We start from the raw sequence: 26,556 nt of genomic DNA on the forward strand, positions 1-26,556 counted from the left end.
TTTTTTTTTTTTTTTTGCAGTCCACAGTTTTTACAAAAAGGATTTGAAAGCGTGACAGAGTCAAGGGTCAATTTAGTATCATTTCCATTGACAGCTGAGTTTTGGGATCTGCCCTTCCAGGTAGTTCAGGCTTCTGAATTGATTCAATTCAGTTCAACTTTATTTCATTAGTGTGAATAGGGAAAAAGCAACAAAAAAAGTAACTACTTAATGGTAAACCTGGTTGTAATTAGTCACGATAACTCAACCCAGAGGATAAGAAGTAACTCTAATCTGTTTGACAGAGAGAGGGAAGTTAACCTCTCAGTCAGTTCCTGCAGTAAGGGACTGTCTAGAACTGACCTGGTCCGGTCAGGTTTCCCCCTCAAAACCTCAAGTTCCTGATTCCGCTCACTTTCATCCACACAGTGTTTGGTTTCCTCATTCATTCATTCATTCATTCAGCTGCAGAGTTTAGCGGAGCATATTTCTGCCATTTGAGACATTTCTGCGTGTGGAAGCAGCATGATGCACCATCAAACAGACACTTAATATTTACTTTGCATGGTGAAACAATGAAAATCCTCATGGTTCTCCCATGACATGTCACCTGTTTGAACAATGTTGTAATATTTCATTTTGTTTTGCTAAGTGTTCTTCTCCCTGCAAGACTGCACCTAAATTAAATTAACAAATAGCCTCAAATATTCAAGGTGTTTTCCCCTTTAACATTATTATGAGGTGTATGGACTACATTTAAACTGATGCACTGACCTGAACAGCAATTTTCTCCCTCAGTTTTTGCAGTTTGGAGTAGTTTTTAAGATTGAACAAAATACTCCTGACTGTGAGAGACATCATTTTGGATTTACCTGGGGGCCAAATCCTGGAACTAGATTGAAATCAATCCCTATAGTACCTGAAACAGTTTGACAGCAAACCTCCCGCAGTCTCCCAGGTGAGGAATAGCCCAAGGAGACTGCCCTCGGTTATTTTGCACCTCTGGCACATTTCAGAGACATTTCAATTCATTTTATGTAGTCTGTGCTGTTTCAAATGTGTTCTGTATAAAAAAAAATCACAGTATGTCTCAGACATTGGTGTGAAATTACTTCGAAACTAAATCTGAAATAAAATAATTTGTTGTTGAATCAAAACTAAGTCACTGATATAAATGAATTTCAGAAGACAACAGCATTAACAGAACAATCAGAACTCAGCAGAAGTTGTTTTTCAATTGTAACCTAAGTCTCTTAACTCCAGTTGAGACTCTGTGAAAGGAACTATGAGGATTAAGGATGGTTAAGAAAACACAACTTGACTGGTGCATCAATACATGCAAATCTCCAGTTGAACTGGTTGTCTGAGCTGCTTCATGCAGGTTTGCCAATGTAAACTAATCCACACTACTTGTCTGATGAGTCAAGAAAAGGCTTGCAGTAGAGCATAAAAAAAACTCCCAATGTCTGTGCAGGAAGGAAGTTTGTTTTACTTACTAAATCTAGTAGGTGAGAAACTATTTAGTTTTCTAAAAACCTGGTCGCATCATGTTTACACTTGTGATAACAGAATTAAAGACTACATTATTTTCCCCAATAATCTTTTTATTTTCATTTTGCAACAAAAAATGAGATTAGGCCACCAAATAACTGGAACTAAGGGTACTTGAATGTGAAGATGTCTTACGTGCATTGTTTGACGTCTTGCCAGAATACAATAGAAGTGTGTCCACCTTCCCCCCTCGCCTTGAAGGCAGATGTCGGATACGTTGTCATTCTAACACTTGAATTTTTCTGTAGTCCTGTATGTTCACATTGTGTTAATGTCCGACGAGTATTAGTAATTCTACTTCTACTTCTGATATGCTAAGCCCGCCTACGGGCTTCGCTATTGATATTCCTCTTTGGCGCCAAACAAACCCTGAGACCAAACTGAAACCTGCGCACCCTCTCAGAGGGTATAAAACCGGGCTCTGCCGCTTACTCTTCCTTCTTCTGACTCAGCTCTTGAGCCTTCAGAAGCCTGCAAGACCTTCGCGATCAAGACCTTCGGATCAAGATCAGGGTGGACAAGCTGGCCCGTGACGGATCGCCACGGATCGCGTCCCCGCCTTCCGGGAATGACAGCGCTGCCGAGGAGGTTCCTGCTCCTGCGCCGTACGACTGGGCCGAGACAGGGAGCGTCAGCAGCAGCAGCAGCAGCAGCAGCAGCAGCAGCAGCAGCAGCAGCAGCAGCAGCAGCAGCAGCAGCATCTCGGTGTCAGGGAGGTCAACCCAGCAGGACTCCCTCTCCACTTTCTCCAGGGGCAGCCGCCAGAGTGCTCCCCACGAGCTGGTGGAGCACCTCGCGGGGCTCTTTACATCTGCTGCTGAGTGCACTGGCCTCGTGTTGCCGCCGCAGCCTCCGGAACCGGTTCAGCGTGATTTCGCACTCAGGCTGGCAACCCAGTCACGGACTCGGTCCCGGACTGAGGTGCTTTGTCCTGTCGTGCCATCTTTCTAAGCGAACGTGCAGCGGGACTGGTGTATGCCCCTAACCGCCAAGGGGGTGGTGAAAGGCTACCGGGAATATTGTTGCGTGGATGGCTGGCCGCTGGTCGCAGTGCCTGCGATTGAGGACTCCGTGAGACGAGAAGATCCAGTTATCTCCCGAAGACATCGAGGAGATCCAGAATGCAGCCGAGGCCCTGATGCGCATGTGCCGCGCCTCTGCCATCAGCGGGGGCCACGTCATGGCCAACGCACAGCTTGTCATGAGGCACCTGTGGCTTGGCCTCTCATCACTCTCTGAGCGGGATAAGCGGGGAGTCCCGGGGCTCCCCCTGTTCACCTCCTCCCTCTTCGGTCCGGACATCCAGGCCATCATCGAGCGCATGGAGACTGCCACACGGGGTTCCAGACAGCTCGCACAGCATCTGCAGCCCCGCCGTGAGACCCCGCAGCATTGGAGTCCAGCGGAGCAGTGCAGACCAGCCCCCTGGAGTTCCCCGGCGTCCGGTCAGAACAAATCGTCTGCCCGCCGGCCTCCCCGGGGCGTCAACCAGCCGAGGCGGTCCCACGCTCCCGAGCCACAGAGCGACCTGTCCGCTCGTCCTGCATCTGTTGCTAAACATTTCAATAAAGGCCAACCGGCCCGTTACATCTCTGAAAGATGGGTGGTCGCATACCTGAACAGGCAGGGGGGGACTCGGTCTACCCCTCTTCACCGCAAAATGGCGGAGATCCTGCTGTGGGCGGACCGGCACCTTGCCTCCCTCAGAGCGAGACACGTGCCCTGGGTCCTCCACGTCGGTGCGGACGTCCAGGGGAGGCCCACTCCACGACGAGTGGGGCTTGTCCCCGTGGGTCGCAGCCCGACTCTGGTCCAAGTTCGGCCACCGAGTGGCAGACCTTTTCGCCAGTGCAGAGAACGCACAGTGCCCACTCTGGTTCTCACTGAGGTCATCAGACGGACCCCCTCTCGGGGTAGACGCCTTCTCACACAGGAGCTGGCCTCCGGGCCTCCTGTACGCGTTCCCTCCAAAAAAAGATACATCAATTCAGATCACGGTTCCAAAAGGGAGTCATGATTAGAACTGAGAGACCAAAAAAAAAGTCAACCTGCACACAAACATAGCAAGACATGTGAGACAAGTTGCTATCAGACTAACAGATCAGCGGTCACAGCTATAACATCAGCGCAACACGTCATCACCACTAGTCATCAGCAGAAAGTTGTGGTGGGGACGTTGAAAATGGGGGAGGGAGTGTGTTTGGCATGTATGTGGCATTTCAGTTCATCAGTCTGTGTACGTGTGTGTGGTTTGGCCTGCTTCCCCTTTGCGCTCCAACTTGGATGGTAGTTGCCGGGAGAGAGAGGGAGAGAGAGGGAAGGTGGAGAGAGCAATCAATCTGTCCTTGAATCTTCAGGGAGATTTGTTTAGTCTTCCAGGGGCGCCAGACATAATCATAAGTTGTCTTGTTTTGGTGGAAGGATCCATTTGACCTTCCTTTGCTCGGTTCTCCACATTTCAGACAAAAGCTGGCTTAACCCTCTCGCCGATGGTGACATCCAACTTGCGTTTCAATTGTCCATAACCCAAATTGTCCACCTTTCGAAAGAGTTCGCACAAACGGTCAGTCTCAGCTTTTGCCCGTTGATTTGAAAAGACCGTCATCCCTTGGATGTCTTTTGTGGTGGCAGTCTTCTTAATCCTCCAGAGGATCAGGTCGCAGCACCGGCCAATCAGCAGCAGGCCGATCATCATAAATCCGAAAATGTAATCATCCACAATGACCTTGACGGACAGGGGTGCCAGGCATCCATCACATACCCAGCATGCCGAGTCCCATCCGGACAGGCAGGATCCCCCACTCCTGTGCTCTTTGTTGAAAAACTCCTATCAATTGCATAGAGAGACCAGCTGATCAATTCCATGGTTGATATTTGGTTTGTTCGAAAAACCAAGTCAAGTGATTCCTCCAGTAAAACAGACGAGACGAGAGAGCAGCAAGCAGAGACAATAGGGAGGGAGAAGCAAGCAGGGAGCGATAGAAAAAGCGTCCGCCTCCTCCGAGAGCCAGCAAAAGAAGATGCAGATGATACCATCATTTAGTGGTTTGGATACTGTGTTGGTGGCTGTTGAGCTGCTTTCAAAGAAATTAAACCTAGCATTTGTCTTTCAGATTGGTTGGTTGGCAGTAGCATCTGGTGGTGTTTTTTCAGTCAGGGCCAGCAGTAAACCCCCAGTAACAGTAGCTTACCACCACCCACTATGGAGTGAATGAATAATGCAATGTAAAGAGTCTTTGAGTGTCCAGAAAAGCGCTATATAAAATCAATGCACTATTATATTATTATGACAATGATCAATCAATCAATCAATAAATTTATTTTTGTATAGCCCAGTATCACAACAACAGTTGCCTCAGAGAGCTTCAAGATGTTAAATTGGTCGGTAAAAATAAAAACAGTGAATAAGCATAATAGTAATATGTCAATATTTACAGTAACGAGACAAAACGAAGCAACCACCGTCTTAGGCCCTCACATCCGGCAAGAAAAAACTCCAAAAACCCAGTGCGAAAAGAAGAAATCTTGGGGAGAACCACAGTATGGAGGGATCCCTCTCCCAGGGACGGACAGATTTGGCAACAGCTAGCATGAGACAATAAGAAGTAAAGCCTCGGACAATGTTTAGTGATGATGACCCACATAGCAAAATTAGTATGGCCCAGTAGTTTTTGATTTAAGTATTCTTGATTTTCAATGATGCTGTGGCTAATGCTTCACTTTATAAAATAGTCATGAATGTTGTACTTTTTTCGGATTTAAGTTTGAATAGCAAAAAATATATTATAATCAAATAGTAGGCTACAGCAGTAACAAATCTGTAATTTTGAAGTTATATGTATTATGTATGCTATATGCTAGAATGAAAATAAGTGGTTTTAATGATAGTAAATGGGCCCAAAATCTTCTCCAGGAAAAAGTGTGATTTTTATTTGTCTATGATGTTATTGAAATGTCAACATACATTAAAAACAATTAAAATCTTTGTCAGATTTCACAGAATGATCGACATGAATGAGAGCACAAATAAATTGATCAGCCTCTAGAAGTAGGCCAAAAATATTGTGCATTAAGAGAGGCCAATTAAAGTTAATGGTATTTCACACCTGAAATTTAAGTTTTATTGCATTTGGTACAAACAATAATATCGGTCATTGTGAGCTTATCTTTACATGAAGAACAGACCCGGGCCGCATGTGGCCCACAGTTCAAATTTGATATGTGGGCCACATACTAAACTTAACATCTGGCCCACATCTTTTTTTCCACCTTAAAGTGATACCAACTGAATGCCACCTGTGGCCCACCGCTCTTTTTTGACACGTGGGCCACATATTAAACTCAACATCTGGCCCACATTCGGTTTGCCACCTTAAATACGGCACCACCTCCGCCACATCTGGGCCATGTTTGGTTCACATGCTGCATGCCAGTGCCGACCGAATGCCACCTGTGCCAGCTTCCAGCCAGATGTGGCCCAAGTGTCTCTGCTATGTGGGGATGATGATGGTGATCCACGATAACGTCCTTGTGAAATGCCACACAAAGCCTCTTGTTTAGAGTTAGTACATCCATTTCAGCATCCATTTTAGGATAGCCATCTGCTCAAAATCTCCATTTCTTTCTGCAAACCATTTTTTTCGGGATTGTTGGTTCTTTCATATCATTGAAGAATCAATGTATGCATCCCCATGACACTAGACTGTGCAATAGCTTATTCATTATGCAGTTTCTTGTCTTATAATTACTCCTGAAAATGTTTAATTGGGTGCTTTATTAGATATTGACTTGCCAAACCTATTCAGGTTTTTTGGAAATATTTTTTTTTTCACAATTGCTAAAACACTAAACCCCATTGCCTGAATCAAATTCTTAGTGGCCTAAACTCATTTTTCGAATCAAACACTCTTTTGACAAAAACTTAAACACTGTTCAGGTCCTATGCTCAATTTGCAAAACCAGCCTGCTCTTTTTTTGCAAAATCTTAGGCACATTCTCAGTCACTAAACACATTTCACAATATTTTTGCAAAATTGTAATCACTGGCAGCAAAATGTGAACACAAGTCCAACACAACTGTCATCTTTTACACACAACAACACAAAATTGAACACACATATTTCTAATGTGATCAGACCAATTGTGCACAAAGAGAAGATGCTGGAGACTGAGGCCTCATTCACACATACGCGGTCACTGCGCGGGCACGGGGCGGACGCGGAGACGGCGCGGGCGCTGGGGCGGCGAGTTCAAGTGTCCCTTTCTCACCAGCGCGGTCTGCCTGAGCGGGTTGTCGGCAGCAATGGGCTACTAGTGTCATATGTTTGAAGTAATTCCAGAGGCGTTTCGGGAGCTAAAGGATGTTTATTCTCAAGAGCAGGCATCCAAAAACGTGCATCAGCATCGGCAGCTTAGATTGTAAATAAAGGATCGGTAGTCAAAAACACACAACACAATATGGCTTCCGTAGCTCTGGCTTAGACTGTATAGCCCTATAGATATAGATCTCTAGTTATATGTATCTAGACACGTGTGTTCCTCTCAACTACGCCAAGTAGTAAATTCAAACGGAACATATATCTGCATACATGGCAACTCGGCCCTGTCTTCATTGTTTTCAATGGAACCCGCTCCAAGCCGCACGGAAAAATAGACGGAGAAGAACACTGGCTAAAGCCTCTTGTGTAGACCAGTTTGTGAGCAGACATGAGCTCAATACATGCATAGAACGCCTAGTTGACACGAGATGTGCGCTTATGCCATTGGTTTCAGTGGGAGGCCGCGCACAGCGGGCTCAAGTCCGCGCAGAAAAATAGACTTGATTTCTATTTAGAAATCGCCGCGCGGATTTGAATGGGCGACGCGTGGAGCCCGCGTGTTCCCCGTGCGTGCAGTGTGAAAGAACTGATCTGTTTGCATGCAATTCTGACTTTTCCGCGCAGACACCGTGCAAACCCGGACAGATCTGCGCCCGCACAGCCGCGTATGTGTGAATGAGGCCTGAATCTCCATGACCATGACCATGCAGTAGTGTGCTTTTGTTTTGTTTGTTTTGTATTTATTTTTTATGACAGTGAATTTAGATATCACTTTGACTTAGACACTTTTTTTTTCTTTTTGCTAAATGCATTTACAATACGTAAAATAAAAATGTTCTGTGCACTACACACTCTTAAAACTGCTGGGTTGCTGTAAAAATAACCCACATTGGGTGAAATTGCGAACCCAGCACTGGGTCCAAAAGGGACCGAGCCAGTGCTGGGTGATTTCTACCCAGCCGTTTGGGCTGAAGATTTGGCCCTGATCCTGGGTCAAGATTGATCAGCGGGTCTGGGAAGGTTACTTTAAAAATGTAATCCCTTAGAATTTATACACAAGTGCCCTCTGCCGTGCAAGGCTGTCAAACCCTCCAGTGGAAGTCAGCTGGGGTTCAGTGCAGTTCATTGACATGTAGAGGAAAAGATTTGAACTAACAACCTCACAACTAACAACCACTCTACCAACTTAGCCACAGCCACACGTGTCCATAGGGAGAGGGATGTCATACATCTTTTCCTTCTTAGCCATGTCAATAATCCTCTGTGAGAACACAGGACTCCAGTTTTCTGTTGCGTATGTTGCCAGAAGTCTCCAGATGCAAGAAAGAGAAGGAGCTGCAGGAATGTTCAAAATGGTGATTCTTCTCTTCCCTTCAGCTCACAAAATCATCAACTCACTCTGCTGGGTCAACACAAGTCACCTAATTTTAGGTGAAAGTGACTCAATCTGCACAAAATCTAGGGATGCCCAGAAAATGGATTGGGAAAATAACCCAGCAGGTTTAAGAGTGTGGACCGCTTGCTGTGTCCTCAGTTATTTCATGTAGTGAATGATCTGAGGTGAACATGTTTTTACTTGCTGTGTGAGATCTGAACGCATAGTGTGGTTTTGAACACAGGAGAACTGGTTTTGAGATGATAGTTTGATTTTGACAGAAATGTCTGAGGTTTTGTGAATGTAGTGTGGATTTTTGGATTTGTGTTTAAGGTTTTGAGAAAATGGATGGAGGTTTCAAGAAATGTGTTTTAGCAACTGTGAAAAACTGTAAATACCACTCACTGATTGACTTATTGTTCGGCTAATTGGTTGATTGATATTAAACCGACACCAAGGAACTTTTCAACCTTAATAAAACATTTTAATATCTTTTGTGATGATACATCGACTTACAACTATTGAATGACCCCTCTGTCATGGGCTGAGGGCGTCATTATTGCTTTCACTTGGACTAAGCAACTGTGAGGAGGGTGGTAGGAACCCTGCACACTAAAAAACTCCAAATGTGCGGAATGCTTTATGGCATGCGTCACATCATGACATAACATTGTTTAGCCACCATTAGATTAATTACCTCGTCGCTATCCGTCCTTCACACAGCCACTGGAAACAAATGAAGGCGAGTTCAGTCCGACAGCATGCCACCGGCAGCAGCATTTTAGACGTCACGCACAGTGGTGGGCGCAGTCCGCTAATCAGCTAACCGCTAATTAGCGAAGCTAACATTTTCATTAGCGGATTAGCTGTTCAGCTAACTTTGAAAAACATTAGCGGACTAATTAGCTTCCGCTAAATTTACACATTAGCGGAAGCTAATTTCCAAGGGTACTTGAACGCCTCTCGTACGTGCTTCCGTTACTGTGCAAAGTAATGAAAAGTCTCTTCTCTACGGTTAAAAAATGCCGAAAATTGTTTCGAAAAAACATGGATTTTGTATTCAAAAACTGTTAGAAAGCCCTGGAATTCAAGATTCTGGGGGTATTTGGATGACTTGCGTACATGCTTGCGTCATGGCGCGATGTCAACAAATAATCCCCTATGTGCTCTCGGCGCTCGGGGCACTACCCCGCGGCGCTACCCCACGGCTCCTGTCAGATAGGTTAACAGGGGCGGCGATCTGAAACTCAGTGCACGGCGCTGCCGCTTCCATGGGCGGCACGTCCTGTGTGAACCAGGTGTTAGCGGTTAGCGGTTATCGTTAGCTTCAGCTAAATCTTTTAGCAGTTTATCGGTTTGGCGTTATCGAAGCTAACTTTTCAGTTAGCGGAAGAACGGTTATCGAAGCTAACTTTTTGATTAGCTGTGCCCACCACTGGTCACACACTAGTCCTCATGGGAACTGTAACACTACAAGGCAAAACACTACCGCTTTTGTCCACTGGCGCCGCCAAAATCAACGAGAACTGAAAGTTCCTTGGTGTTGGTTTAAGATCAGACCACGATTTGGAATAAACTTCATGGTCAGTAATAATTAATGATGATCAAAGACAGTTATTAATAAAGAATGGGATCTGATATACATCAGATAATCTCAAGGGACCACGTCCTTAACATGATACGATAACCAATTTGTTGATATAAGTCTCAAAGACACACTAAACTATTCATTTGGAATTTGGATTAATAATTACATAATTAACAATCACCAAGTTAATAGGAAAGTTTGAAGAGTTACAGGGTTTTATACACAGAAGACATTTCTTTCACCTTTGTGAAAAATTGTTTTTCTTTTTTTTTTAATACATTTTTTCTTCCCCCCCCCCTTCTCCTGTTCGGCAGCTGGGGCGTGCAATATTGTATGATAGTAGCCTTATACTATCCAAACAGATTTTAATGTTAGCAGGACGAGACTGAATCTCCTCCTGATGCTGCCTTTATCTAAAACAGGCATCTGGCATGGCTGCCGGACAGGACCATGACGGAAACGTGTGTGTGTGTGTGTGTGTGTGTGTGTGTGTGTGTGTGTGTGTGTGTGTGTGTGTTTGGGTGGCAATCTTGGTAAAGACTTGGTATTTTAAGTTTTTAAGTTATTATAAATCATATTTGATTAATTGTAAAATTATTATTGTAAAATTATGCTTTTTGCAAAATTCTTGCAAAAAATAAAAAGAGATCCCTGTCCCCGGCTGGGGGCAGGATGATCATTACAGAGTACTTCTGAATTCATTATTGCATTATGCGCATAATGCAATTAATCGCAGAAAAATTATGCTATTATCGTGATTAAAAAATGTAATCATTGCCCAGCACTAATATATATATATATATACACACACACACACACACACACACACACACACATATAAATATATATATATATATATATATACATACACACACACACACACACACACACACACACCCGGGGCGGGGAGAGCCAAGAGCCCAAGAGCGTAACCCCCCACACAGGTAGTGGGCCATTTTGTGAAAAATTCTAATTGATAGTGTGTGTGTGTGTTTGTGTGTGTGTGTGTTTGTTGTGTGTGTGTGTGTGTGTGTGTGTGTGTGTGTGCGATGAGATAGAGAGAGAGAGAGAGAGAGAGAGAGAGAGAGAGAGAGAGAGAGAGAGAGAGAGAGAGAGAGAGAGAGAAATGAGGATTGGCCAACAACAAATCCCAAAATGGTGGACAATTGATGTACTATAACAAAATGGCATAAGCTGGCATTTGCTCATTCCAAAAGATTTGACAGTCAGTAACTTTTTTCTGTGATTGCAGGGTGAAGTCATCCCAGTTGTATTTATGGATCATTAATAGTTCAGTGAGAATAAATCCTTAGAAAAGCATGTTCAATAAAGAATAAAAAACAGCTTGTAGTCTGGACATATTTGCAATACGTTTAATAGAAGTATCTTCAGGAAATTAAGATACAACTTTCTCTACCTGTTTTACATGGCAAAGACTGTTTTTGTAATACAGAAAAAAGCATACCAAATCATATTCATACTGTAGAGCATCCCTGAGTTTAGATACACAAAATAAAGGAAAGGTGAAAGAAAACAAATATTCTGTAAATATATTTAAATACTCAAACACTGGATAATCATACACATTTACATTTGGTTATTGCCTCAACATTCAAGGAGACTGGATTATGATTTGAGCTGAATTAATTTGGATGAGCAATTTGTAATAAATCAAAGTCTTGTTAAAACTTCCTTAATTTAAAATAAAGCCTCAGAAGATGGAAGATGTTTAATGTTGGACAATAAATATGTTTGGTGGTTTTACAGTGTAGATACATCAAAGTCTGAATTTACTGAATGTCAGAACAGCAAAGTATTGATCGATCAAGTCTAATCACCCCAAAGAATTTTTCTTCCTGAATTTCATTATAGTCGTAGTTCCTTTCATCCAAGTGAGAGTCTGGTTTCATGTTGGATGTCAGCAGAGGTGCTACTGCTGACACGACAGCAGCCACGACAGCAGGACCAGGCCGGACGCAGTGACCAGGCTGATCTTGTGGCTCACCCCACCTGACACTTCAGTGGCTGTTGGAAGAAAAGAGGAGCAAGTCATCTCTGAAACAAGCAAAACATGATACCTTCTTCATGGAACAGGGTTTTTAAGTCGTGCTTACCTGTATTGTTCACTAAAATAGAAGTCGGGTCAATGTTGAAGGCCGTGATGTTTTGAGCTGCAGTAGCCAAAACATTTGCGATCTGAGTGTCGTTAGGAACAGATGACAATAGAAATGCCAGTGTCAGGTTGTTGATGATTGATCCATTGCTGTAAAGGAGAGAATCACAACTTTGTTTTAATTGCTTGAATAGCCATTGCATATTTTTGAGCTGTTAACAACATACTACTCAAATTACAAACCTGAATGACAACACCCCTGACCCTCGAAATGCATCATCAAATTCTTGTTGGTAGAAAGGGTCAATCTGTAGAAATACAAACATACTGTGAGTGTACATGCTGCAGGCTGGTCTTTCCACTTTGCCATTTTTTCTCTCATATCAAGTCTGATAAAACACAGTATCTTACAGTTAGACATGGTTCTATGCTTTTTCTAAACTTTTATGAGTTGAGAACAATAACAGATCACCCACAGATTCAACATATACTACATTTACCACAGGAGCTGAAGAATCTGCCTGGAAAAGGCACAAATTTGATGAACACTTTCATCTCTTCTTTGCTCTTTCCGTCTATGTACTGTGTTGCTCCCTTTGTGCACATGCTCACACAGAACTCAGCAGTGATCCCCCACTGCCCAGTCCCCCTGCTGAACAGTTAATTGATGCTGTATGCAAATGAGCTGGTGTCAGAGCAAAATACCACTAATAAAATATATTGAAAGACATTGTAAATGTTTTTTAACTCAGTATGTCAACTCTTAATGGTGTAATTATTGGCTTTATTGAGAGGTCTATATTCTTACTTCAGTTTACAAATTTTTAAGAGGTAGGCCATCCAACCAAGATATATTTTATGTTGTTGGATGACAACATCTGGTAGCAGAGTCGGCTCTGGGCATAGGTGAACTGGCCCCCCACCCCCGACGCTCGTGTCGGGCTTGCCTAGGGCACCTGAGAAGCCCAGACCGGCCCTATTCTTCAAGATTTGGTGAATTATATAACTTGGTCTGCTCTTTATAGTACCGTCAGTATTAGTACTTTCATCATGTTATTGTTGGGGAGGGGGTGTTGCGTGCCCCTGTGACCCTAAGACCACCACAGCAGAACCTTTACCTCAAGGTGGGACACTAAAGTTACATAGGTCTTAGTTACAATTACATGATCTCCTCACCTCCCACCCCCCACCTCATTCATCCTCTGTCGTCACCATGTGCCCCCTTCTCATTTCTGTCGTCCCCCTCATATATCCATGTCAAGAACCCAGCCTTACTAACAACACTCTGATCTTTCAGGGCACTTACATTGGTTGTTATTAATGTTCTCCGAGCCATAAATGCAGCAGATGATGAATTTGACAAGTCATCTGTAAATGTCTCTCCACGAGATGTGAATGTCAAAATTGTTATTGACACTGCAGCTGCAGTTGTAGTAGCACTTGTTGGACTGGGAGCTGCAGTCGTTGCATTTGGAGCCACAGTTGTTGCATTTGGAGCCACAGTTGTTGCATTTGGAGCTGCAGTTGTTAAATTTGCGATGTTTGTTTCTGTTGAACAAAAGTCAAGAATTTAAATCGAAAAACAGAAAAAAACCATAACTCTTGCAATTGTATGCAACTCTTACTGATGAGTGCCAAAGTTGACTCAATGTATGGTAATTGTGATTAGATTGCTACTTTTTGACAACAGTTCAATCAATCTGAGCCAACTGGTTTATTCATTCAATCATCTACAATTCTACACCTTCCACATCGAAGTTGGTGACTCCAGTTTACTCACCAGTGATTCTGAAAGTGTTTGGGTCTATGGAAAGGTTGCCAGTGTTGTTGGCACTGGATACAGCCACCATCAAAGCATCAAGAACGATATCAGCTGGTGGGATTTCTGAAGATGGTACAGTTGAGTTGAACTGAACCTCAATATCTGCCTCAATGTTTTCAATTCGTGTTCGAGCTGCAGCTGGTCTACACCAAGAAAGCAGAAACATTGACAAATTAACATGCATGTAAATGTCTCTTCCCATAAAAAAAACTAAACAAAAAAACAAACAAACAAACAAAAACAATCCAGTTCTGATATGAAAAAATGTAAACCAAGCAGGCAATTGTGTAAACGTACCTGAAGCGTCTGACAAAGCAACGTGTGAAAGATGGGAACCGTGGTCTGTAGACTGATATACACTGTTGAAGGTGAACGAAAACAGAAATGAACAAGTTACCATTCAGGTCCATGAGTCCAAACACACACGCATGCACGCACGCACGCACGCACGCACACATTATACAGTCATTTCTGAGGTTGTACTCACCAGCACCAAAATTGGTGCTTCAAGTGCTCTGAATGCGGGACTGCTGGGATCATTCAGATCGTTTGTGAATGGTATCAAAATGATAAATGCAATAACGACAATTCGTGTACGAGCTCGAGTTGTAGATGTCGTGACTGTAGTTGTGGGGGTGGATGGGGGTGAATTGGTTGTTGAGAGAGCAGAGGTTAGTGTTGCGGGAGCAGTTGTCACGGCTGCCATTGTAGTTGCTTGAACAGTCAAAGTTATAGGAGCATTGGCTGTTGAAGTGATCTCTGTTGTCATAATTGTGGAAGCGGCACTTGTTGTTGTGTCATCAGTAGTAATTGTGGTTGTGGCGGCATTTGTTGTTGAAGTTGTATCTTCAGTTGTAGTTGTAGCGGCATCGGTTGTGGTAGTTGTGTCATCAGTTGTACTTGTAGTGGCATCTGTTGTTGTAGTTGTATCTTCAGTTGTAGTTGTAGCGGCATCGGTTGTGGTAGTTGTGTCATCGGTTGTAGTTGTAGTGGCATCTGTTGTTGTAGTTGTGTCATCAGTTGTAGTTGTACTTGTAGTGGCATCTGTTGTTGTAGTTGTATCTTCAGTTGTACTTGTAGTGGCATCTGTTGTTGTAGTTGTATCTTCAGTTGTAGTTGTAGCGGCATCGGGTGTAGTAGTTGTGTCATCAGTTGTAGTTGTACTTGTAGTGGCATCTGTTGTTGCAGTTGTATCTTCAGTTGTACTTGTAGTGGCATCTGTTGTTGTAGTTGTATCTTCAGTTGTAGTTGTAGCGGCATCGGTTGTGGTAGTTGTGTCATCGGTTGTAGGTGTGGTTGTAGCGGCATCTGTTGTTGTAGTTGTATCTTCAGTTGTACTTGCAGTGGCATCTGTTGTTGTAGTTGAATCTTCAGTTGTACTTGTAGTGGCATCTGTTGTGGTAGTTGTATCTTCAGTTGTAGTTGTAGCGGCATCGGTTGTGGTAGTTGTGTCATCGGTTGTAGTTGTGGTTGTAGTGGCATCTGTTGTAGTTGTTTCTTCAGTTGTACTTGTAGTAGCATCTATTGTTGTAGTTGTATCTTCAGTTGTACTTGTTGTGGCATCTGTTGTTGTAGTTGTATCTTCAGTTGTACTTGTAGTGGCATCTGTTGTTGTAGTTGTATCTTCAGTTGTAGTTGTAGCGGCATCGGTTGTGGTAGTTGTGTCATCGGTTGTAGTTGTAGTGGCATCTGTTGTTGTAGTTGTGTCATCAGTTGCAGTTGTACTTGTAGTGGCATCTGTTATTGTAGTTGTATCTTCAGTTGTACTTGTAGTGGCATCTGTTGTTGTACTTGTATCTTCAGTTGTAGTTGTAGCGGCATCGGTTGTGGTAGTTGTGTCATCGGTTGTAGTTGTGGCTGTAGCGGCATCTGTTGTTGTAGTTGTGTCATCAGTAGTAGTTGTGGTTGTAGCAGCATTTGTTGTTGTAGTTGTATCTTCAGTTGTAGTTGTAGCGGCATCGGTTGTGGTAGTTGTATCTTCAGTTGTACTTGTAGTGGCATCTGTTGTTGTAGTTCTATCTTCAGTTGTACTTGTAGTGGCATCTGTTGTTGTTGTTGTATCTTCAGTTGTACTTGTAGTGGCATCTGTTGTTGTAGTTGTAGCGGCATCGGTTGTGGTAGTTGTGTCATCGGTTGTAGTTGTGGTTGTAGCGGCATCTGTTGTTGTAGTTGTATCCTCAGTTGTACTTGTAGTGGCATCTGTTGTTGTAGTTGTATCTTCAGTTGTACTTGTAGTGGTATCTGTTGTTGTAGTTGTATCTTCAGTTGTACTTGTAGTGGCATCTGTTGTTGTAGTTGTATCTTCAGTTGTACTTGTAGTGGCATCTGTTGTTGTAGTTGTATCTTCAGTTGTACTTGTAGTGGCATCTGTTGTTGTAGTTATATCTTCAGTGGTACTTGTAGTGGCATCTGTTGTTGTAGTTGTATCTTCAGTTGTAGTTGTAGCGGCATCGGTTGTGGTAGTTGTATCTTCAGTTGTACTTGTAGTGGCATCTGTTGTTGTAGTTGTATCTTCAGTTGTACTTGTAGTGGCATCTGTTGTTGTAGTTGTATCTTCAGTTGTACTTGTAGTGGCATCTGTTGTTGTAGTTGTATCTTCAGTTGTACTTGTAGTGGCATCTGTTGTTGTTGTTGTTGTATCTTCAGTTGTACTTGTAGTGGCATCTGTTGTTGTAGTTGTAGCGGCATCGGTTGTGGTAGTTGTGTCATCGGTTGTAGTTGTGGTTGTAGCGGCATCTGTTGTTGTAGTTGTATCCTCAGTTGTACTTGTAGTGGCATCTGTTGTTGTAGTTGTATCTTCAGTTGTACTTGTAGTGGTATCTGTTGTTGTAGTTGTATCTTCAGTTGTACTTGTAGTGGCATCTGTTGTTGTAGTTGTATCTTCAGTTGTACTTGTAGTGGCATCTGTTGTTGTAGTTGTATCTTCAGTTGTACTTGTAGTGGCATCTGTTGTTGTAGTTATATCTTCAGTGGTACTTGTAGTGGCATCTGTTGTTGTAGTTGTATCTTCAGTTGTAGTTGTAGCGGCATCGGTTGTGGTAGTTGTGTCATCGGTTGTAGTTGTGGTTGTAGCGGCATCTGTTGTTGTAGTTGTATCCTCAGTTGTACTTGTAGTGGCATCTGTTGTTGTAGTTGTATCTTCAGTTGTAGTTGTAGTGGCATCGGTTGTGGTAGTTGTATCTTCAGTTGTACTTGTAGTGGCATCTGTTGTTGTAGTTGTATCTTCAGTTGTACTTGTAGTGGCATCTGTTGTTGTAGTTGTATCTTCAGTTGTACTTGTAGTGGCATCTGTTGTTGTAGTTGTATCTTCAGTTGTACTTGTAGTGGCATCTGTTGTTGTAGTTATATCTTCAGTTGTACTTGTAGTGGCATCTGTTGTTGTAGTTGTATCTTCAGTTGTAGCTGTAGCGGCATCGGTTGTGATAGTTATGTCATCGGTTGTAGTTGTGGTTGTAGCGGCATCTGTTGTTGTAGTTGTATCTTCAGTTGTACTTGTAGTGGCATCTGTTGTTGTAGTTGTATCTTCAGTTGTACTTGTAGCGGCATTGGTTGTGGTAGTTGTGTCATCTGCTGTAGTTGTGGTTGTAGCGGCATCTGTTGTTGTAGTTGTATCTTCAGTTGTACTTGTAGTGGCATCTGTTGTTGTAGTTGTATCTTCAGTTGTACTTGTAGTGGCATCTGTTGTTGTAGTTGTATCTTCAGTTGTCGCGGCATCGGTTGTGGTAGTTGTGTCATCGGTTGTAGTTGTACTTGTAGTGGCATCTGTTGTTGTAGTTGTATCTTCAGTGGTACTTGTAGTGGCATCTGTTGTTGTAGTTGTATCTTCAGTTGTAGTTGTAGCGGCATCGGTTGTGGTAGTTGTGTCATCGGTTGTAGTTGTGGTTGTAGCGGCATCTGTTGTTGTAGTTGTATCTTCAGTTGTACTTGTAGTGGCATCTGTTGTTGTAGTTGTGTCATCTGCTGTAGTTGTGGTTGTAGCGGCATCTGTTGTTGTAGTTGTATCTTCAGTTGTACTTGTAGTGGCATCTGTTGTTGTAGTTGTATCTTCAGTTGTACTTGTAGTGGCATCTGTTGTTGTAGTTGTATCTTCAGTTGTAGCGGCATCGGTTGTGGTAGTTGTGTCATCGGTTGTAGTTGTGGTTGTATCGGCATGTGTTGTTGTAGTTGTATCTTCAGTTGTACTTGTAGTGGCATCTGTTGTTGTAGTTGCATCTTCAGTTGTACTTGTAGTGGCATCTGTTGTTGTAGTTGTATCTTCAGTTGTAGTTGTAGCGGCATCGGTTGTGGTAGTTGTGTCATCGGTTGTAGTTGTGGTTGTAGCGGCATCTGTTGTTGTAGTTGTATCTTCAGTTGTACTTGTAGTGGCATCTGTTGTTGTAGTTATATCTTCAGTTGTACTTGTAGTGGCATCTGTTGTTGTAGTTGTATCTTCAGTTGTAGTGGCATCGGTTGTGGTAGTTGTGTCATCGGTTGTAGTTGTGGTTGTAGCGGCATGTGTTGTTGTAGTTGTATCTTCAGTTGTACTTGTAGCGGCATCTGTTGTTGTAGTTGTATCTTCAGTTGTACTTGTAGTGGCATCTGTTGTGGTAGTTGTGTCATCGGTTGTAGTTGTGGTTGTAGCGGCATCTGTTGTTGTAGTTGTATCTTCAGTTGTAGTTGTAGCGGCATCGGTTGTGGTTGTAGTTGTGGTTGTAGCGGCATCTGTTGTTGTAGTTGTATCTTCAGTTGTACTTGTAGTGGCATCTGTTGTTGTAGTTGTGTCATCTGCTGTAGTTGTGGTTGTAGCGGCATCTGTTGTTGTAGTTGTATCTTCAGTTGTACTTGTAGTGGCATCTCTTGTTGTAGTTGTATCTTCAGTTGTACTTGTAGTGGCATCTGTTGTTGTAGTTGTATCTTCAGTTGTAGCGGCATCGGTTGTGGTAGTTGTGTCATCGGTTGTAGTTGTGGTTGTATCGGCATGTGTTGTTGTAGTTGTATCTTCAGTTGTACTTGTAGTGGCATCTGTTGTTGTAGTTGCATCTTCAGTTGTACTTGTAGTGGCATCTGTTGTTGTAGTTGTATCTTCAGTTGTAGTTGTAGCGGCATCGGTTGTGGTAGTTGTGTCATCGGTTGTAGTTGTGGTTGTAGCGGCATCTGTTGTTGTAGTTGTATCTTCAGTTGTACTTGTAGTGGCATATGTTGTTGTAGTTGTATCTTCAGTTGTAGTTGTAGCGGCATCGGTTGTGGTAGTTGTGTCATCTGCTGTAGTTGTGGTTGTAGCGGCATCTGTTGTTGTAGTTGTATCTTCAGTTGTACTTGTAGTGGCGTCTGTTGTTGTAGTTGTATCTTCAGTTGTAGCGGCATCGGTTGTGGTAGTTGTGTCATCGGTTGTAGTTGTGGTTGTAGCAGCATGTGTTGTTGTAGTTGTATCTTCAGTTGTACTTGTAGCGGCATCTGTTGTTGTAGTTGTATCTTCAGTTGTACTTGTAGTGGCATCTATTGTTGTAGTTGTATCTTCAGTTGTAGTTGTAGCGGCATCGGTTGTGGTAGTTGTGTCATCGGTTATAGTTGTGGTTGTAGCGGCATCTGTTGTTGTAGTTGTATCTTCAGTTGTACTTGTAGTGGCATCTGTTGTTGTAGTTGTATCTTCAGTTGTACTTGTAGTGGCATCTGTTGTTGTAGTTGTATCTTCAGTTGTAGTTGTAGCGGCATCGGTTGTGGTAGTTGTGTCATCGGTTGTAGTTGTAGTGGCATCTGTTGTTGTAGTTGTGTCATCAGTAGTAGTACTTGTAGCGGCATCTGTTGTTGTAGTTGTGTCATCAGTAGTAGTACTTGTAGTGGCATCTGTTGTTGTAGTTGTATCTTCAGTTGTAGTTGTAGCGGCATCGGTTGTGGTAGTTGTGTCATCAGTTGTAGTTGTGGTTGTAGCGGCATCTGTTGTTGTAGTTGTATCTTCAGTTGTACTTGTAGTGGCATCTGTTGTTGTAGTTGTATCTTCAGTTGTACTTGTAGTGGCATCTGTTGTTGTAGTTGTATCTTCAGTTGTAGTTGTAGCGGCATCGGTTGTGATAGTTGTGTCATCGGTTGTAGTTGTGGTTGTAGCGGCATCTGTTGTTGTAGTTGTATCTTCAGTTGTACTTGTAGTGGCATCTGTTGTTGTAGTTGTATCTTCAGTTGTACTTATAGTGGCATCTGTTGTTGTAGTTGTATCTTCAGTTGTAGTTGTAGCGGCATCGGTTGTGGTAGTTGTGTCATCGGTTGTAGTTGTGGTTGTAGCGGCATCTGTTGTTGTAGTTGTATCTTCAGTTGTACTTGTAGTGGCATCTGTTGTTGTAGTTGTAGCGGCATCTGTTGTGGTAGTTGTGTCATCGGTTGTAGCTGTACTTGTATTGGCATCTGTTGTTGTAGTCGTATCTTCAGTTGCAGTTGTAGCGGCATCGGTTGTTGAAGTTGTGGGATTAGTTGCAGTTGAAGTCGACGAAGTCATCGCGTTAGCAATAGGTGTGGTCGTCACTGAAAATACAATTAGAATATTAATGGAACTTCAATTAACTTTTAAGATGCTTTGTATTTTTCTTTTTCAATCGTAGTGTTTTCTATTTGTTTTAAATATGCAATTTGCTTACTTCAGTGCGTTTGCAATTACGTTACTCAAAATATATTTTTAAGGTTTTTCTACTCACCAGCGAGACACAGGAATATCGATAGTCGGATTCTTCCACTCATCCTGGCTTCGTTTGAATCTTTAATACAAAACACACCATTTTTTTTCTTCACATTAATCCAAGTTACCTCATGACCGATCTCAGTCATCACTGTATTTAATTTTTTTTTTTTTTAAATGTATATATGTGGTGTAATTTAAGCCAGTGATTCTCAACCATGGGGCCACAGCTGAGGGTAAACCAGTCGGCCATGAGAAACTTTCAGTCTTTCAGCTATGGGTCACAAGGGCCATGGAATTGCAATACCGTGTCTCACAAGTTGGTGGCAGGAACATGCCATTCATTGGTTCAACATGCTCCAAAAGGAGCTCAAGGAGGCAGACGAAGTCGAGGCCACTGTCGTCTCAATGGTGAAATTTATGCCCAAGAACAACCCTGACCTTTTTCAGTTTGGCTTTGTAAACTGAGTCGGCGCAGCACAGCTGAGAGCCCAGTGTGTTGGCTAACAAAGCACTCAGGCCTTCAAAACTAAACATCCAAAGCTCATTGGATAGCTGGTGGATATTTTCAAGAGCAAAGAAAATGAGCTACAAATGTATTGCATGTGCAATCCCATTCACAGCCACCTACCAGTGTGACACAGGATTCTCTACTGTGGCCACAACTCAGGGCCAGCACCCACATACTGTGGAACGGCTGTGCTGCGCTGCGCCGCACCGCGCCGCACAGTCAACGAAGTCAACGAAGTCGTAGGCAGAGCTCGCCCACTGGCTGCGCGAGGGCTGCGTCGAGCGTACGCCCGCTGTTGTACTGCGGACAGCTCTCCGCACAACTTTAGTCCAGGTCTGTTTTTGCCGGAGGCGCAGCGGAGCCGGAGTCAATTTCCCATAATGTCAAAGCACCAACAGGAAACCAAAAGAGTGCAACATCCGTTTTATCTAGGGATGTGCGATACCACTTTTTTTCAGACTGATACCGAGTACGAGTACTTCATCTTCAGTACTCACCGATACCGATACTTGCATACCGATACTTTATATACATAAAATTTAAAATAATGCAATGACAGATTATTTTTGAAAATGAATTTTATGTCTGATAAAAAGGCAGCCCAGCCACTATGTTTAAGTCCAAAATAATAGTCTGAAAAATAAAACAAACAACTCTGAGTTTACACTTATTTAAATTAAATTAAGTGCAAGAGCACAACAGCGTCAGACTCTCGTCCACAAGCTTCGCCCTGAGGTGTTGAAACAAATTACTAATGGTAAATGAACAACATCGCGCACCTCCTTTAGCAATTTTAGCATTGCAGAGTTTGCATTCTGCAAAGCTCGGCTCGTTTTCACTTATATAAAAGAATTTCCACACCAGCGAAGTTTTGGTGAGACGAGCAGCCGTTCTGGATTCATTCCTGTTGTCTCTGCTCTGGATGTGACTCATGGAGAAGTCAGCCTGCTGCAGTGTAGCCCTGCACCTGTCAGCCCGACTCCCAGAGAGGAGCTTCTTCCTCTTTCATGTTTGTCGGCAGCTTGCATCCCACTTGGTTGCACTACCGCCAACTGCTGGTGAGGAGGGCTTACTACGCGTGGGGTTTTCTTGCTGTGAGTATCGGCGGCTGGTATCGGTAGCCTTCACGAGTACCCGATACTTTGAAATAAGGCCAATATCTGCCCGATACGGATACCTGGTATCGGTACTCGCACATCCCTAGTTTTATCAAAACAAATTACTGTAAAAGTTGGCATTTTTTTTTATTCCAAGGCATATTATTTATATAACTAGAATGTGGCACTCAGAGAGCGCAGACCTCTGCCACAGGTCAAATCAGTCACCAACAACAATAAGAACAGCATATATAACAGGATGCACACTATATTATGACTCGTGTTTGTCATTTGTTTTCGTTTATTTAACCAAAATAACCACAGGTCATAAACAAGAAATACAATAAAAAAGAAACCATCACAATACAATTACTTGAATGTATCATTATTCAAGCAAATAAAGCTTGCAACATCTATCTAAATAACAAAGACGGCTGAAATCAATCAAAAACTACATTTCCCAGAATGCCTTGCTCATACTGGGCATGCGCAGTTTGAGCCCCGCATCCACGAATCTTCACAAATGTAAACAAAGCCTTTTGCGCTCATAAAGTGAATATGAACTCTCATCTTTGAAGCAAAACACTTCAAAATAGATGGACACCATACACCACACCGCTGCCTTTGTTGTAAGTCACCGAGCAATAGCAACAAACAGGTTCGGGCCGCCATTAGCACCGCTAGCCAAATGCTAACGCCGCTACCCGAATGCTAACACCATTGAAAGCCCACACCTCCCAGGTTTCTTATCCCAGTACGTGCTGCAAAGTTCAAGCAACAATCAACACCGGCCCGGCGAGGCGCACATCGAAGCACATAAATAACATCATGCATGCGGCGCGATGCACGCATGCCACACAGTCCCCCTGTCGGCGGGCCTGCCCAACTATGTGAAAAACTGCCCTATCACTCAATGATAAAGAATCCTTTAAAAAAAATTCCTGGATCCAAACAGTGATCCGGATCATGACCAAAATTTTATGGATTCTAAGTTAGCCCAAGACCCACCTTTCTACAAAGTTTCGTTGCAATCCTTCCATTACTTTTTCCGTGATGTTGCTAACAAACCAACCAACAAACCAACCAACAAACCGACGTGATTACATAACCTCCTGGCGGAGGTAAATATCTATATAAATTACTACTGAAGCTGTCGCACATGTTTTTACATGTAAATAAAAGCGTAAGTATACACTTTTATGGATGAGTGTTTTATTTTGAAACCTAAACACACTCTGGCTCGCAAAACAAAGGAGTAGTGGAAGTTTTTAAACTCGAGAGCAAGCACGGTTGACGAAGAGAAACTAATCCTGGTACAAGAGCACAAAAGAAACTAGAACACTTCGGCAACAATAACTGAAGTTATTGGCGTGAGTGATAAGTAAATTGAAATGATATAATGTGCATGTTCAAACATGTTTACATGGAGGTCGTCATGGAAACATAATCCCACACATGCGCTGAGTGCATGTCTGTTCAAAAGGCGGAGTGCTGTGACACAGCCGTACCACATCAGGTGGGCGCACTAGTATGGCTGCGGAATGGCTGTGACTTAGGCTGAATCCCATTTCACCCCTTAGCCCTTCCCCTTGGCCCTACCCCTCGTTTTGCGCGTTCACGTGGAGGGGTAGGAGTGTCCCAATTGTCATTATGACGGAGGGGTAGGGCCAAGAAAGAGGGCCAGTCACCCCTCCAAAAGGAGATTCTCGAGAGGCACACTCCAAACGGAGGGGTATCGGCCGATGGCGAGGGGCGCTTGTTCTTTCAGCCTAGGTCATGCCTGGCGGGCGGGGTGAATTCACTTCCGCATTGACGGGAGTGATCGTTTCCACACCCGCGCATTCCAGGCGCATTCCAAACCCAACAGATAGACGATTATTTTCAATAAACTGGTTTCTTCAACACGGCCCGCCTGGAATGCGCGGGTGGGAAACGAGCGCCCCCGCCAATGCGGAAGTGAACTAACCCCACCCGCCACTGACGGTCCAGGCGAACAAAACAAGCGCCCCTCGCCACCGGCGCCACTCGATGACAGATTTCCCAGAAAGCCTTACAAGATCGGCAAGATGGCGGCGTCCGCAACGAAAGACGTTCATAAATGTCAGTATTTTGTCAATTAATAAAGTTTTAAAATGTAAGAAAAACATTCTTCTTCGGCAGATAATTGTCGCATCTGCCTACGTCATCGGCAGCGGCGACTACTGATGACGTACGCGATTGTCGGAGGGGTGTCCCAATTCGGAGGGGTTGACTTTCTCCCCTACCCCTTAGCACTCCGTTTCATAGGCGGAGGGCTAAGGGGAAGGGCCAAGGGGTGAAATGGGATTCAGCCTTAATGTGGGCGCTCAGCGTAAGACCACAGCACCACTGGAGGTTGAGCTGAGAATGAGCCTGTCTGTGATTCCACCAGGACAGGGTCTGATCATGTGAGAGTCAGGCCCAAGTGTGTCATTAAAAGCATGGTTAAAAAAAAAAAAAAAGAAAAAGACTGGTGATAATGTTCATTTGTCACAGATTTTAAGAGTTTGTCAAGAATTACAGTGTTTGGAGAGCAAAAATTAACATTGCTAAATTTTCAAATTCATCAGAAGGTTACAAAGCAATATTTTCATTTGCACTTTCTTAAAATCTTTTTAATAAAATTACATTTTTATTTATCAGAGTTTCTCAGTCCTAATATTTTTTCTTAATGATAATAACTTCATTATCTCTTTATATTTGTTATATTTGATATGATTGCTCACCTGTGTTGTGTTGTTATACGTAAGGGCTTCTCAGTTCACCATAACATCTTCTTTTTTTAAAGCTTGCTAAACTATAAATGGACTTGATTTAGTTATTGAATATGAATCAAACCAAGAGTGGGATCAGGTGAAATAAAAGTGTTAATATTTAAATGGGCCATTCTGTACTTGGGAAACTGTGCACAGAAATCAAAAAGATTGTTTTGTGGACTCACATTGTCTAAAAATATATAAAAGGATTCAAATTCATCATCCTTAAAATTTGTCGACAGTGAAGGGAGAGCAAGGGGCCCTATTGAAGGAACATTCCAAAAACTGCAGTAACGTCATGGAACTTTGTGTTTTAATTGTCATCAATGCTTTTCCAGATGGGTAACAGTACTTGTGTTAAAGCTATGCAACGTGAATGGCACAGCCATCATTGAGTTTCAACAATGCATTCTTTTCCCTGTCTTATTTTTTTTTCACACATCACGGTATTTCTGTCATTCTTTTCCTTTTACTAAGAATAATGCAACAGTTAATTTTTTATATTGAGCCTAACTTAAAACCCAAAGCTAAAGTTGCAAACATAAGTCGAACATCGACATGAAGAGAAATTGTGTGGATCAGAATGTACAAACCACATTTATTGTTTGTGTTGTCGATCTGTTCCTGTACCTGAGGGTTTCCTGTGTGATTCAGATTATTACATCATCCTTAAACGCTAACAATTCATTATTTGTTTAGTTTAATCCCCTCTCTTATTCTTCACACAACTCCACTGACCTGTTAGACAGGATGGAATGATCAAATCACCAGGCAAACATTTAAAACTCATCCATAATTAGAATCATTTCAGATAAAATGCTTCATTCGTTTTATAAATCATATATAATCTGTCATTTATTGAAAGAAAACATAATTTCCCCATTAATTCTAACTTTAAATATATTTGATAAAACTCATAAAAAGCTAAATTCACCATTAAAGCATTTCACATTTCAGATTCAAACACGTGGTTATCAAAAACGTGTGAATGCACCTAATTAAAAATATTAAAAATAAATCAAAACAGTCTAGTCACATTTGTACATCCAATATGAAATGCATGATAGTTATGACAATTGTACTCACCCATGAGAAGAGTTTTTAGTTTTCTCTTTTATTGACTGCAGATGTTTTCAGTCCCCTTCAGTCTGTCAGGATGCAGATTTGTCCCCAAAAGCCACAGCTGATATCTGATGATGGCTTTATATATCTAGTTGCTCATGACGTGATGAAGAGGAAAACTTCCCTGAGAGGCAGTGCCTCTTGTTTCTTGGCTGCTCTCTTCATTCTTGGTGGCCATGCTGTGACGAATGAATGATGCATACAATAATGCACATACTAAACTAAAGGATTCTGAAAAATTACTTTCCTTTTTGGAGATTCTACAAAACAAATACATAGCCAATTATAGATCATTAACATATTTACGGTGCTTCCTTTTCCACATTTTCCATTTGTCCTGTCATATTCCAAAATGGACAAAAGTCACAATGAAAATATGTATTAAAAAAAAATAATCTTGGAAATATTTTCAAATTTATTGAAGTTAAGAAAAAAAAATCACAAATCCTGTGAGAATGATTTGTGGCTAAACATAAAGACGGTTAGGTCAGGAGGAAGAGTTTTTTTTTTTTTTTAATTCTTAGTTGATAATTTATTAATCGTTCATAAATATAAATATCAATACAAGCAAACCTGGCACAAGGCCAGTCTCTTTCAGGGCAGCAGTTACATAGTGTTGACAGGTTTATGAGCAAATGTTGAGGAATTTTATACGACCACACC

General features: G+C 42.5%; 1 protein-coding gene across 11 annotated transcripts; it reads right to left on the reverse strand.

The window, feature by feature from the left end:
• Positions 1–11,168: 11,168 nt before the first annotated feature.
• LOC115385848 (mucin-5AC-like) lies at positions 11,169–25,941 on the reverse strand. 11 transcript variants are annotated; one of them, XM_030087934.1, is made up of 15 exons: positions 25,858–25,941; positions 20,409–20,468; positions 19,936–20,238; positions 19,168–19,413; positions 18,373–19,125; positions 17,731–18,324; positions 14,965–15,525; positions 14,910–14,922; positions 14,234–14,861; positions 14,044–14,105; positions 13,705–13,889; positions 13,231–13,472; positions 12,168–12,232; positions 11,926–12,074; positions 11,169–11,836 (listed from the first exon to the last, which is right to left on the reverse strand). In XM_030087934.1, the coding sequence occupies exons 1-15, from the start codon at positions 25,859–25,861 to the stop codon at positions 11,742–11,744; spliced, it is 3,960 nt and encodes a 1,319-aa protein (XP_029943794.1). In that variant the 5' UTR covers positions 25,862–25,941; the 3' UTR covers positions 11,169–11,741. The 11 variants fall into 11 exon arrangements, with proteins under 11 accessions (XP_029943794.1, XP_029943786.1, XP_029943789.1 ...); XM_030087926.1 differs by having other exon boundaries at positions 14,234–14,982; positions 16,342–18,183; positions 18,262–18,324; XM_030087929.1 differs by having other exon boundaries at positions 14,234–14,982; positions 16,342–17,832; positions 18,001–18,324.
• Between the last annotated feature and the right edge of the window lie 615 nt (positions 25,942–26,556).

Source organism: Salarias fasciatus, chromosome 3 (genome assembly GCF_902148845.1).
Source record: "Salarias fasciatus chromosome 3, fSalaFa1.1, whole genome shotgun sequence".
In the NCBI taxonomy this organism is placed as follows: Eukaryota; Metazoa; Chordata; class Actinopteri; order Blenniiformes; family Blenniidae; genus Salarias; species Salarias fasciatus.

What these genes read in the sequence shown, in the direction of transcription:
- LOC115385848 (XM_030087925.1), bottom strand. An exon ending in TGCTTTGTCAGACGCTTCAG is followed by an intron (nt 13,890 to 14,043) that starts GTACGTTTACAC and finishes TTCTTGGTGTAG; the next exon opens with ACCAGCTGCAGCTCGAACAC. An exon ending in AAACACTTTCAGAATCACTG is followed by an intron (nt 13,473 to 13,704) that starts GTGAGTAAACTG and finishes TTTGTTCAACAG; the next exon opens with AAACAAACATCGCAAATTTA.